Source organism: Diplotaxodon limnothrissa, linkage group LG19 (assembly GCF_057381915.1).
Source record: "Diplotaxodon limnothrissa isolate DT_005_m linkage group LG19, D_limnothrissa_male_GT1.1, whole genome shotgun sequence".
Lineage (NCBI taxonomy): Eukaryota > Metazoa > Chordata > Actinopteri > Cichliformes > Cichlidae > Diplotaxodon > Diplotaxodon limnothrissa.
The window spans coordinates 20,616,893-20,631,295 of NC_140614.1; the positions used below are offsets into that span (position 1 = coordinate 20,616,893).

Genomic DNA, 14,403 nt, shown 5'->3' on the forward strand with positions numbered 1-14,403 from the left:
TTTTGATTTATGGGCTCGTTTTTGATGTAGTTATGGTTTAGTATCTCAGCATATCTTTTCAAAAAAAGTTGGATGAATAAAATTTCTGTTGAGATGTAATTATGACCCCTTAAAGTTATCATTTGCAGGTATTACTGTATTTGAAAATGCTTTACAAGCATAATTTCATGCCACAAAATACAATCAGGAATAATAAAAATATTCTAAATAAGAGAATATCTTTATTTTTCAAAGGGTTGGTGGAAAAAGGTCTGAATTTTTTTGATGTATGATTATAGTAATATTTTAGGTTATTCTTTTTTTTTTTTTAATACAATTTAAGTGAAATAATTATCTGATATCAGTAGGTCTAAAACCAGATATCTGTAATTTCCTTTATTACCCAACATGAAAGTGGTTTATTTTAAGGCAATAATATTTATCCATGTGTTAGAATATGATATGGGTAATTGTTTTAAGGAGTTGATGTTTTCTTTTCATAAAGTTACAGTTCAGTTCAACGTATAGTAACAGTTCAATAAAGAGGGGAATTTGTATTTATTTATTTATTGAATGTAGTATTTTAACAACATACTGACTACTGCTTTACCCATTTGGAATTTACATTTTTACAAAAGCGCACATGAAGGGGGCATACCTTTCAACCTCTGTGTAATTACCGCCACCTGCCGGTAGAAGCTAAAATTTCAAGTGAAGGCAGCGACAAAGAAATGCGTTTCTGGTCGCACTTTCAAGCACATAATCGTTAATCATTCTTTTCTGTAGACATTGCAATATAAGCTGAACTGCAGCTGTCGTCCCATGCCTCAAGCTGCTGCTTTAGAACTGCGCCCCCTAGCGAGATACAGCATGGCTGCATCGCATTGAGAATAAAAGCTCCATCATCCTCCTGCGAGACGAGCATCGTTTTGGTGGAGCCAGGGCATTCTCCCAGCCCACGATATACACTCATGACTACCGACTAGGGTCGCTCAGTAACCCACAATCAAAGGGATATAAGGACAGTATTATGGCGAAACACCGTCCAGAAAGAGACAGCTGGGGTGAGTGTACGTACAGTATTTCATATTTCATTGCTTTTCTTGACGGCACAAACCGTTTTTTATCCTCCCTGCCGAGGAGGAGAGGGTGTAAGCCAGTAAGATGTTTATCTTAGACTCCATGATGAAAGGCTTGGTTTCGTTTTGACCGTATCATGACCAGTGTTTATTTATTTGAATGCAGCAATACATGACGCCATTTATCGTGAGAAATACGTGCTTTTGTGAGTCTCTGCAGGAATATTGTCTAATCAGGCATAAGCAAGCACAGACCTGTATTTCTAAGACATATTATATTTTTATTCAGTAATCAGCGCGTAGGGAAATGTCTGTTAGTGCTCTCTGGACCTCCCTAAGAGGCCTGAAAACCAGCTTCTGGTGTATTTTGTTTATCACAGTGAGCTTCTCGTGATTGTACGTGGTGCATCTGGCATACAATTATGTAATATTGCATCAGAAGATAGCCTCTCATCGTCCTCAGGACCACCATCTGCACCCTGACCGTTAATGCCATCATCACTGTTGGTGATTGTCACTGACATCACGCTATGCTCTGTGTTAACTATAAATTCAGGCCTGCAAGGGGAAGGAAGGGGCTGAATGACTGCATTAGGAGTGAGGGGGGAAAGGGTGAAATGCTGCTGTTTGTCATCAGAGAGTTTATCTGGGCTGACCCACTTTGAGCAGACCGCTTCTGACGTCTTTGGCTGTTTTAAGAGCAACAGCAGCAGCAGAGGAACACGATCAGGTTAACCAGGCAGGCTCATGATGCCAGGCCTGGTTGAAGAGGCCATTGCAAGAGATGTGAATCCACCCCGATAGTCCCCTTCAAGCCTGAGACGAAACCTTGGATGATTCCTTGCTGAATTATTCACCGTGCATTCTTGGCACCCTTTATTAATCATTTAACACATCCTTAAAATTTTGTCTGCTACTCCTTAATCTGTCACTGCTGCTTTTTTAAAGAGTTGTATCCATGCTTTGATTTGCATTGAAAGCTCAAAATTAACACCACAGCTGCAGTGACTGGAATTAGTGGTGTGTGTTTGGACTTTGTTTCGTCTTCAGTAAACACACATTACAGTGTGGGGAATTTGGGAGCTCGGAAAGCCTCCAATCATTGCAGGAAGCCCATTTAGCCCTTACACTGTACATGAGACAGCAGAGACTGGAAAGACACTGAGTCATTGCATGGAAAAAACCTCTGAATGCACATGATCTCATTCGATAAAAAGAGTGTGGCCTGATTCATTAGGAATATTATTAACAAGCTTGCAGGCCATGCTATTGATCTGGAGCTGAAACAGGAAGGAGTAATGGACTCAACTTTCCTGTTTCCTCACTTAATGGACTGCTAAGTGCGCTTATCATCACTGTGAAGACGTTCTCGCTGTTCAGTAACTCACACAACAACATTTTAGTTGGTGTTTCATTGACACAATAAATTCTTTAAATAAAACATTTTGCCTCCATCTCTGTGTTTGACTGTAATGTTAATGCTGTTTTCTTGCTTCAGGTTTTATGATTTCCCACGACTGTCTTCTCTTCCAGGGTCCCTCAGTGATAAAAATGTCTATGATTGGAGCTCAGAGGAGGAGGAGCCAGACGGACGAGCTCGGCCCATCCAAGTGCTGCTGGTCAAAGATGACCACACCTTTGAGCTGGATGAGGCGGCGCTGAGTCGCATCCTGCTGTCTGAGGAGGTCAGAGATCGTGAGGTGGTGGCCATCTCCGTGGCCGGGGCTTTCCGGAAGGGCAAGTCTTTCCTCATGGACTTTATGCTGCGTTACATGTACAACCATGTAAGTCTCTGCAAAAGCATTACTCCAGTCTGCGTGGTATAGATCATACAGTCTGTGTGCGTGAATCGGCTCAGTCGTGCTGGTGGAAAAGTTCCCGATTTAGCTTGTGAGTTGATGTAGCACATAAAAAAATTGAAATATAGCAAAGGAACTGGCAAAAAAAGAAGAATATTTATGATATTATATTACTACATGCATGCACCAACCTGCTTATGTACAGTAATCTTGGAATAAAATGGCTATGCATTTCTTTATCTTCCTTTATCCTATTTATACCTTCTTTTTTCCAAGCAGCAGATCAAATTAAAAAAAAAAAAAAAAGAGCAATATTTCAAAGCCACTGAGGGTAAAATGACCTGTTAGCCTAACATGTGATCTGTTGGTGCTCAGGCGTCTGAAAACTGGCTCGGCAATCCAGAAGAACCTCTGACCGGCTTCTCCTGGAGGGGCGGCTCAGAGAGGGAGACCACTGGGATCCAGATCTGGAGCGAGGTCTTTCTGGTGGACAAACCAGACGGAAGAAAGGTGAGACTGTATTTCATCCCACGACTTGACAAGTAGGCTAAAGTGCAATTGAGCGCTTAATTAAATATCACACATATACTTGTTTAACCTCTTTACAGTGACACCTTTATATTCTCAATGAGCCTGGCAACAGGTCGTCTTAAAGCTTCTCACCTTCACAGTCGTAGCTGCAGCTTTGGTTGGATAACTTGAAAGGAGTCTTTTGTGGTTTAGGACATTTTTTATACCTGCATCAGCCAAATGTTTCTAACATTTTGCATCAAAGGTTGGTCGTTCTTTTTAGTTTCATTCAAAACGAGCTGCTGAACATGAATGGTTGCTTTAGGCACTTTCTGTTCTCTGGAGTGTAAACACTCCACACGCTGTATTAAAACTCACTTTCCTCAGTACAGCACATCCACGGCGAACATATTGACTCCTGCAGCAAAGGTGAATGCGTTCATCTGTCTCCTCACACAGGTTGCTGTGCTGCTAATGGACACGCAAGGCACATTTGACAGCCAGTCGACGCTGAGGGATTCAGCCACTGTGTTCGCCTTGAGCACCATGATAAGCTCCATGCAGGTGCAGTGACCTTCAGTCATCTGATCCAGCTTAGCTTTAGAAAAGACTAAGTATTTGTAAAAATGCATGCATGTACTTTGAAGTTTGTTTGGGATGGACTATCTTAGTGATGATTTTTTTTTTAAATAAAACTGTCATGAAATTCTTTAGAGATGTTAATGACCCTAGAAGTTTTCCTATAGCGCCACCACAAGACTGACGTCTAGTTTTGGGTGATAAGTCTCCAAAACTAGTTCTTTTCTTTCTACTCAAGCACACCTGCCAACTGCATCATTGTTCAGCAGAAATGGCCCATCTGTCCCTACCCTGTTTCCTCTTTCGGCGGAGGTCTAATGTTAATTAGCTGCATGCTTGTTTTGGAAATAAAATAGTTCCTCTGTTTGTAACAAGCTCAGATTTATAACAAAGGTTTCCATGCTAGCACACCAAACTAAGACACAGGTGTTACATATTATGCCTGCTAGTCCCGTTTGTTCCTCAATGCCTAATGGACTATTTGGTCAATAATTTAACCTGGACAAATTTACCACATTCTTCAAGTTGTACATGTTTAAAGAAAATAACCCTCTAACTCAATGGCCTCTCTCAGGTTTACAACATCTCACAGAATGTGCAAGAGGACGACCTTCAGCACTTGCAGGTAAAATTGCCTTTCAGTTATTACAGGGAAATACAGTACTGCACTAAAGTCCTCAGCTACCCCCCTCCTTTCGTTTCACCAGACCTTCTTATATATTTTAAAGTGGTCTTGATCAATAGTTCTCCAGGCTTTCTGACAGTCTTTTAAAGTTTCTTTTTCTTTTTGGACTTTGGCTGCTTTTTACTCATTTTCAGTCTAGTTGTTGTGTCTGACCGTTTTCACAGGAATGTTTTTTTGTTTTGCTCGATAAACCACTTAACACTGACCTATGAATCATTTAAGCATAAAAAGAGCAAATAGCTCAAAGTATGAGCATGTCATATCTCAGCATGGTGTGCTGTATGTCCTTAAAAATTTGAGGAAACTGAACAAGCGGAGGACAAAAAAAGAAATGAAAGGTCTAAAATAAACCATCTACAGCACGTGAACAGTATCTGAAAGTCGTGAACTTAAGAAACCAGAAAAAAAGAACCCAGCAAAGATCTGACACTGGACTATACAGATGCATCTGACCCTTCAGTTGGTACATCTACTGTTTACTAAAGCCTTATCAGAAATGGTCTCAGTGGAAGGGAGGCTGCTGAAGCCATTTATAAGGAAGGGAAACCAAGTGAAAGGACTGGTGTAGGCCAGATTACACAAGAACTGGACTGAAAATCAGTGGCAGCAGGTCTTAATTTTGAACATGACTTCTTCTTTTGGCTTGTCCCTTTAGGTTTGCCACATCTTCCTCCATCTCTTCCTATGTCTACCATACTCTTCTTTCAGATTATTTTTTAACAATGAAAAGGATCAAACACAAACACACTGTCAATGCAGCAAAAGCATACCTCGAAAGAAAAAAATACAATGAAACACTGCAAGTTGTAGATTGGTTTCCCCACCTCAATATTATTGAAGCAGTGTGGGATTATCTTGAAACAAGACATAATAAAAGGTGGCCACAATCCAAAGAGGAGCTTTGTTTATGCCTTATAAACTGTTTTCATATATGGTTTCACATGTTTCAATAACTGGAGCTATTTCCATTTTTTCCTAGCAAAATATAAATAAATTGGGTGTGGTTCAAGACTTTTGCACAGTACTACAACTCCTTCGACTTGTTTATATATTAATATCAGAATTATCATCCTCACACATTAGTTCTTCAAATTACTTGTTACAATATTGTTACTTTATTTCAGCTTTTCACTGAGTATGGAAGACTAGCTATGGAGGAGACTTTCCTGAAACCATTCCAGGTATTTTCTATTTAAAGGAAATATATTTAGTATTTCTATTAACACATTTTTATGTCTCAAAATTATTTGAGTGTGTGAGCCCACTTTATAACACAAGAATTATAATTTCCTTTCTAGTCCATGATTTTCCTGGTTCGAGACTGGAGTTTTCCATATGAGTTTCCCTATGGACAGGAAGGCGGCATGAAGTTCCTCGAGAAGAGACTTAAGGTCAGACATCACAGATGTTACTGAGATAGAAGGTCACACCACTTTCAGTCCTGTCACATCAGTTTCCTGTGCAGCCTTTGCAGTGATGTGGTTGCTTACGGCTGCTGAGACTAGCTTAACCAAAGCACATCTTAAACTTGGTGGTTGTCTTCGTGTTTGCGGTCCAGATCTCAGAGAACCAGCATGAAGAGCTGCAGAATGTGCGGAAACACATCCACTCCTGCTTCACCAACATCTCCTGCTTCCTGATGCCTCACCCTGGCCTCAAAGTGGCCACCAACCCACACTTTGATGGGAGAATCAAAGGTACATTTTCTTCATTGCTCACTTACACCATATGCACCTTTCATTCAGGTATAGTATTGTTTGTGAAAGGCTTGGGAAAAACTTCGCAGCCAAATTTCTTGGAACTTGGTGAGGAGGTGACGCTCGGGCAAAAGAAGACCCCATAAAATTTGAAATACTGCATCAGCATTGGACATTAACCTTGGCGGAGGATGCACTCTGCAAATGTACTTCTAGTTTTGAACACCTAATATTGTTTAGTTCCCTCACTTCAATCATGACATGGAACCTCTCGGTCTGTCCTGCGATATCTGCGATCAGGATATTAGGTCTTAAAAGATGCTGGTGGGGCCTCTATAGATCAGACATGTTTAGATATATCTTGAAAATGCTCAGATTGAGATATGAGGGCTCTGGAGGTTTTTCTAATGCTCGTCGAGGCCTTGCTGGGCAGGTTTTTTTGGGGTCTTGCATTTTGTCCCAAAGAAGGCTTCTGCTGTCAGTGAGTGACTTTGCCATGCTGTACACACTCACCAGTCGTTGTCCTCTCTGTCTAGAGATTGATGGTGAGTTTATAAACAACCTGACGGTCTTGGTCCCCTGGCTCCTCAGTCCTCGCAACATCGATGTGAAGGAGATCAACGGCAGCAAAATCACGTGCAGAGGCCTGCTGGAGTATTTCAAGGTTAGAACAAAGCATCGTGGTGATGTGCACAACAACCAGACTCTGTCCTTTCTTTATTTAAAGTGCCATATTTCCGCATATGACTGATCAAATGTAACAAATTAACTTTTTCATTTGTATTTGTAGGCTTACATCAAAATTTACCAAGGCGAGGAGCTGCCACATCCAAAGTCAATGCTACAGGTATATTTTTAATGATTATTTTGCTAACATACAATAAAGCTTTGCACTCAAGATACACCTATGGTCAGAGGTTTACATACACTCATCTGGACATTATTTTAATGGTAATTTGGAGATTATAATGGTTTCTTTGAACTGTTTTTTTTTTCAGGATAGGATGATTGGATGGCATATATCCTTAATGACTTTAAATAACAAAAACCAAGTGCACAATTTTAAATTTAATTACTGTAATTTTTGGATTTTCTCTACTCCACAGAGAGTCAAAAGTATACATGCATGTTGAAATATATATTTACAGTTACTTTAGTCTTGTAATTGATCTCGCAGTATTTTAAACTGTGACAGCGAGGTCTGTTAACTTTTCATCAATGATCATGATTGACAGCAACTGGTAGTTTGTCTTTGCCGCATAAAAAGAATTTGTTTGACAGCAATCATTGGATTGATCAATACTCAGAACAATGGGAAACTCCAAGGAACTCAATGAAGATCCAAGAAGTAGAAATGTAGAGTTAGATAAGTTAGGAAGATCTCTTGGAGCCATTTCTAAACAACTGCAGGTTCCAAGATAATCAGTTCAAACAAATGTGTCACCACTTTGCTAAGGTCTGGAAGAAAACCCAAACTTGCCCCTACATGAGAGGAACTTCATTAGGATTTTCAGGAACAACGCAGGAACCACCGAGGCTCAAGCCTTCAAACTTAAGAACACTGTACAAGCTGTTCAACATGGTGGTGCTAGCATCATGCTCTGTTTTGCTGCTAGTGGTACTGGTACATTGCACAAAGTGGATGGAATAAAGGAGGAGGATTATCTCCAAATTCTTCAACTTTGTCTCAGATCAACAGCTAGAGGAAACTTATGAGACAATGTTCCTAAACACACATCAAAAGTTATGAAATGGCCTTCCCAAAGCCCCAACCTCAACCTTAGTGAAAATTTGTTGACTATGCTTAAAAGCCAGGGCTGTGGTCAAATATCCAGCCATAATTATGCCAGAAGGTTGTTGATGGCTACTAAAAATACTACAAAATATGAGCTTAGATGTATGTATATATTTGAGCCTGAATCTAATAATAATATAAGAAGAGTTCAAAGAAATCCTTAAAAGCCCCAAATAACCATGAAAATCAATGATGAGTGGACGTAAACCTCTGATCACTGCTGTAAGCTTATCCATACTGTTAATTTCTGGTTGCTGACATTGATCCTTACATGATATTTCCATTTGCTTCCCCTCAGGCCACAGCTGAGGCAAATAATTTAGCAGCTGTTGCAGCTGCAAAAGATCTGTACAACAAGAAAATGGAGGAGGTAGGTGAAAACAGATTTGTAAGTGAATGTCCAGTAGCTACCAAGTGACTTCACCGACTCACTGCTGTCACTTCTCACAGGTCTGTGGAGGTGATCGGCCTTTCCTCGCCCCCAGTGAGCTGCAAGCCCGACACAGCGCCATCAGAGAGGAGGCGCTGCAGGTGTTTAAGGGTGTGAAGAAGATGGGAGGTGAAGAGTTCAGCCGGCGCTACCTGCAGCAGCTGGAGGGAGAGATCGACGAGGTGTTCGTCCAGTACATCAAGCACAATGACTCCAAGAACATTTTCCACGCAGCCCGCACGCCGGCCACACTGTTCGTGGTCATCTTTGTCATGTACGTAGCCGCGGGTATCACAGGCTTTGTGGGCGTGGACATCATTGCCAGCTTGTGCAACATGATCCTCGGCCTGGCACTGATCACTCTGTGCACCTGGGCTTACATCCGATACTCTGGGGAATATCGAGAACTCGGTGCCGTCATTGACCAGGTTGCTGGTGCGCTGTGGGACCAGGTAAATAAAAAGAATAACCTGTCTAACTTATCAGTAGTTAGATGGTAATGGTGGCTGCTTAGACTTTGCACAACTTATAAAAGTAAGAAAAAAGGAGAACGATTTGTTTGGTATTGAAAAGATGTCAGGTGAGTGAAAATCATCACATGCATTCAGGTTTTGAGCACTTATACTGTTATCAGGTCTGGTATCTCTTGCGGTTTGATTAGTTTAGGGACGATTGTAGGTTCAAACTTTTACGGGGGCTCGACTCCCAAACAGAATGTCCTTACAGTGTCCTGTAATGTTAATGGAATATGATGTTTCCAGATGTAATCAACCCTTTTCACATTTGCAAACCTCAATTCAACTGGATAAACATCACAATGTTACCCTCAAAAGCAAACTGTCTAAGAATATTTCAGAGTGAATAATCAAAGATTTTAATATATATTCCACCTGTCTTAGGGTGGAGCCTTTAGTTATCAAACCCGAGACAAGACTCTGTCATTAAAGAATTTAATGAACCATTTGTGGCAAAGCAGATAAGATGAAAAACATGCACAAAATTATTTCAGTCTCTTAATCAGATTGAGGCAATCCACCAAATCATCAAGCACTGACAGTAGCATTATTGTACAAACCCTCCCTTTATGCAGATGCAGCCGAGAGCAGCATGTACCCCACTTTTACGAGTAGAGAATAGATTTGTAGTATTATAAGAGCAAGTGGGACAACACACTGCTTAATTATGTGAAATCTTCATCAATGAATGTGGGAAAGCAGAAGCTACAGCTTTATTGGGTGAATTTAAATGTCACAGTAAATAAAAGACATAAATGGATCCATAGCAGTTTATAGCAATATTCAAACTGAATACAGGCTGCTGCTGGACATCTGGATCTGAAGCTGTACTGTAAACAAACACTAAAGAGCAATTTCATCCAAATAAGCATAGAAATTTTTAACAAACTAAAATAATAATGCATATCAGCTCCTTTCCTGTGAACTGCAGTATATCAGCAGACTAGGGGATCAGAAGGTTAAAATAAGCTAATAATCTCTAGTGATTTAATGTTTTTGACCCTATTTAGAGAACAAATAAAAATAAGCAGACACTTTAAAGGTCATGCCATATCCCCACTTTATCAGAACACTTTGAACTTTTGCTGTATTTTAGTTAAAGTGTGTTTTGAATCAACTTCACTGATGTGTGTCATTAAATTACCTCATGGTTTAGAAGGGAAACGTTCACATCTTTAGCCTTTAACAGCAGCACAAAAGATATGAGATTTGCTATTAGCAATAAAACACATGGTTGTGTGCTAGCTGCTCTAGCTGTTACAAAGGATGAAGACTGAGGAAAAACATATGAAACCAGAGTCACTGGTAAAAATAATTAATAATTATTAATCATTACCTTTTCTTTTATCTGTTCACATTTACTTTATTTTAATATGAAAATATGGCTTTCTTGCTTTAAAATTAGCCATTAAAGACAAATACAGTACACAGTATCCATCCACATCTGTTAGAAATGAAAGAGTGTCTTTAAACCACTAGGGGGCAAAAACCTCCTTTATTAGTGGCGGCAACAAATCCCTACAAGCCTAAGAGCAACAATTGTGCACTGTTAACGAAGAATCTGTATGTGCTGTTTGTGTTACATGTTCACTACATGTGCTCACACTGTATGTTTGTTTCTTTTAACGCCTCTGCAGGGGAGCACAAACGAGGTAAGAGGAGCAAATCAATTGGAAGTATTAACAAGAACACATTGCTACTGGTGCATTTCTATGAGATTGTTGTCATCAAACTCAAGTTCTGCTCAAATTATCTGAGCTACAGTTAAATTTCCTCTTGTGCAGCCTTATGTTCCCTGAATGAAGACACCTCAATTCACACCTTAAGGCTGCTTTATGAATTAAAAATTCTCTGTCTTAATTTTTAATGACTTTATTTGACTGTTATGATGAATAGTATGAACGCCTGATTTTTCTGTTACAGTAAACCATCTCAGTTTAGCAGATATCACGGCCTCTGCTCTCCTCTCCACTCTAAGAGATTTGATACTGTTGATGAACAGGTTGCTTTCAGCTTTGATGGTTGAAATCATATTGGGCTCTTCTATACATAGTTTAAACAGTTGCTGAAGATATTTTCAAATTAAGATTTCAGATGATTTCCCTCTTGGATCAAAATTTGCATTGTTATATTACTCTATGAATAATAGTTATTATTAGGCCGATCAGCACTTTGATGAAAGGCCTATTTTTATGGTAATAGGGCAGTTTTTAATGCCGTTGGCCCGATGCAAACAAAGCTTTTTCCAAACAGACTGCTTCCCTTCCTGGTCTAAATTTCTGAAACAAAATGTGCCCAGGACTGAAAAAGCCGAGACTCATAAATCCATGGCATTTGACTTTAAAGCAGATTATATTACATATCTTTAACCTTCTATAGCCTTTTTAGTTGTGAATGATTGTGAATGACGTGTTAATCAAATTCAAATTGAGTTTGTTTTCATATTTTGTGCAGAAAATATACTCGGATTGTCCTGAAAAATGACCTAAAGTTTAAATTTTATATGTAAACAGTGGGCTGTGTATAGACATCAACTGAGTGCTCCCTGATTTCCCATTTTAAGCTTATTAAATCAGGCTTAAATCAAGCTGGTTTACAACAGCTCTCAGGGAGCTTACTTTCTCCTTCCATTTTTTGTTGTCAGAATCAGCAGATGTAACATTTATGAAGCAGCTGATTTAGTGTTTCAAATCAAATATGAATGAAGAAAACTGATAAAAGTAGCCACTGGAAGCCTGCTGTGCATGTTTCAGCAGTGTGGAAATAAAGAGAGCAAACAGAGTGAATAAGTTATATAAGAATAACTTGTTTTCAGGTCTACAAAGGTACAAAGGAAGTCAAAAAAACATCAGTATTGAAATGCTTCTAATCCATATGACTAGATTAAAGAAGAAACCCAAATCCCAGCTCCCGGTTTCTGTTTCTAAAAGTATACAGATGCAGTGATAAACCACTTGATATGCACTGATCATTGTACAAAATATGTGTGCATAGCTTTAGCTTTACCAGCTTATATTAGAAATATAAGCTTTACCAGCTTTCTAATACTATAAGCATGTTCATGCATGATGGGTAAATGAATGAATGGACTTTGTTGTCGTGATCTTGTGTATGTGTGAAAATGTAACTCTGGTGTTTCCTGCAAAAGTAATCCATAAGATAAATAACTAACCAGCTCCATGTTCTCTCCATAGGCTCTCTACAAGCTGTATAATGTAGCAGCCAATCATAGGCACCTGTATCACCACGCCTTCCCCGGGCATCAGGTGGAGGAGGTGGCTGAGGAGCAGGACAAGAAGAGGGACTGATTAGTTCAAAGACAGAACATGTCAGAGATTTCCTCGTGATGGACCGAGGGAGGAAGCGGAGGAGGAGGAAGGCAGATGAATGCCCTCATCCATCAGGCACTCTTTAACTCTGGTACTGGCTGCTGCAGCAAGCCACTACTGGTCGTTCACTTCTTTAACCCTTATAACGGACTGTTTAATGTTCATGCATATGCCGAGAGCATCTCCTCAGTGGGTGGCTGCTTCTAAGCATTGGATGCAATGTGTCATGGTCTTTCACCTTTAGTTCGTGAAGCAAACACACCTGTACAAATACCGCGGGCACTCTGCTGGAGGAGACTGCTGCTTATTTCTCATCGAGCGTTTATTTTTATTTTTTTCTCCATCATTCGTCACTGACAATGATTTTTAAAGTATATTCAAATCTGTGAAACCCCCATTTGTGACAATTGTTCTGTTCTTTGAAGTTTTAGTGTTGTTTATAAGGAACAATATCTATGACCTGCAATGTTTGAAAGACAAAATATGTACTGTATATTAAATAATGAGGCGTTACAAACATCATCAGCATGGTAAGTGGTTAATGTCTGTCATCTTTAAGCTCTAAATGCAGGTATACTTTATAAAAAAATAGCTGAATGGTTGTGACTAACTGGTATTGTGCCATAACATGTAAAAAAAAAAAGAGAAAAAAAAGATTTCTCACCTGCTGCAGCCTGGCTACATGCAGACACTCCATGGCACACGAGTTAGTTTTAGGGTTTGGTGTATCTGTGTGCTACGGCACTGGTGGGAGAGACAAAAGTTTACATAACATAGCCGACATTATCTCACTTTATAGTCTGCTTGCAGTTTTGTAATCACGCATCATCCCAGTGATCGTTATATGTGCGTTTGGCTTTTGAGGTTTGGGAGGAAAGAGCAAGGTTAGGTTTCCATTGTGATGTAGTTGGGGGGGCGGGGGCTGCCGAAGCCATTGTTGTGTGTTTCACTGAATGTTCGAGCAAATCCGAGGAATGTAGCTATTCTGTGGCCACCGGGGGAATCAAAGCTAGATGCTATTAGGCGTGGCGACAGGCCTGCTTTGGAAACGGAGCCTCATTCCACATCTCTTTCATCATCTTCTCACACTTAAACCGAATCATCTGTGCAAAACTGCTGCATGGTGAAAGAGGCTTTTCGTGTTTCCACAACAGCTTGCATTTTTAAACAAAAGGCTTGTATCGGTGATGGCTCTTTTTTGGTGTTTGAATACTTCGGCTTGGTAGACTGTTACTGTATATTTGTACAACTGCGGTCACTGTTTTAACTCCTTGAGTCACTGCGCTGTAAAATGTCTGCATCACATACAAAGCTGCAGCAAAACTTTTCTATGTCTTTTTTCTTTTTCTTCCCCCCTCCCATTTAGATCTGCTCACCAACCGTACAGGAACACTGTCATGCATATTTAGCAAGTTTATAGTGAGGTTCGACCTCAAGGGTTGAAAATTTAAAGGCACTGCAGCAGAGTGGCTTCTAGAGTCTTCCACAATCTATAATCAACATCAGCGAGGCCTTCACACAAAGAACCATCCAAGACCAGTTTAAGATTCGTGATGTTCTGAAATCCCTTTCTATTTCATGACTATGTTTTTGGGTGTTGTGTCCATTAAGAAGTCAGAAGAACAGTATTTGTTTACACTGTGTTGGAATATCTCGTCTGTGAGACAGAGCTTTTCTTTCATTCCTAAAGCATCACCTCTCAATGTGGTGGGAGGACTGAAAGGTCAAATGAATCAACCTTTTTTTGTGAGCTCCTTCAAATTGACTCTGCTTAGTTTTCAGCACACGCATTGCAAAAAAAATTCAGTTGCAAAGAAAAGACCTAATAAAGATGGACCAAATTAATGAAATCTAGACTTGAGTTTTCTTACAATCAGAAATGTTTTAAATACAAGTCCTACGAGGCGTACCGGCAGTGTTTTAAATGGCTCTGCAATTATAAAACACTGTGGGAAGACCGGCAAGCAGCAGGAGGCAACAACTGTACATCCATACGTGTATTTTTC

At 39.9% G+C, this 14,403-nt stretch overlaps 1 protein-coding gene across 3 annotated transcripts; it reads left to right on the plus strand.

Annotated features, from left to right (window-relative positions):
- Positions 1–1,009: 1,009 nt before the first annotated feature.
- Positions 1,010–12,376, plus strand: atl1 (atlastin GTPase 1). Of its 3 annotated transcripts, none has more exons than XM_085342533.1 (14): positions 1,010–1,049; positions 2,592–2,842; positions 3,233–3,367; positions 3,827–3,931; positions 4,521–4,571; positions 5,756–5,812; positions 5,930–6,022; positions 6,190–6,328; positions 6,865–6,992; positions 7,119–7,175; positions 8,422–8,493; positions 8,574–9,005; positions 10,706–10,720; positions 12,263–12,376. In XM_085342533.1, the coding sequence occupies exons 1-14, from the start codon at positions 1,010–1,012 to the stop codon at positions 12,374–12,376; spliced, it is 1,689 nt and encodes a 562-aa protein (XP_085198659.1). The 3 variants fall into 3 exon arrangements, with proteins under 3 accessions (XP_085198659.1, XP_085198660.1, XP_085198661.1); XM_085342534.1 differs by having other exon boundaries at positions 1,010–1,043; XM_085342535.1 differs by lacking the exon at positions 10,706–10,720 and having other exon boundaries at positions 1,010–1,043.
- The last annotated feature ends 2,027 nt before the right edge of the window (positions 12,377–14,403 follow it).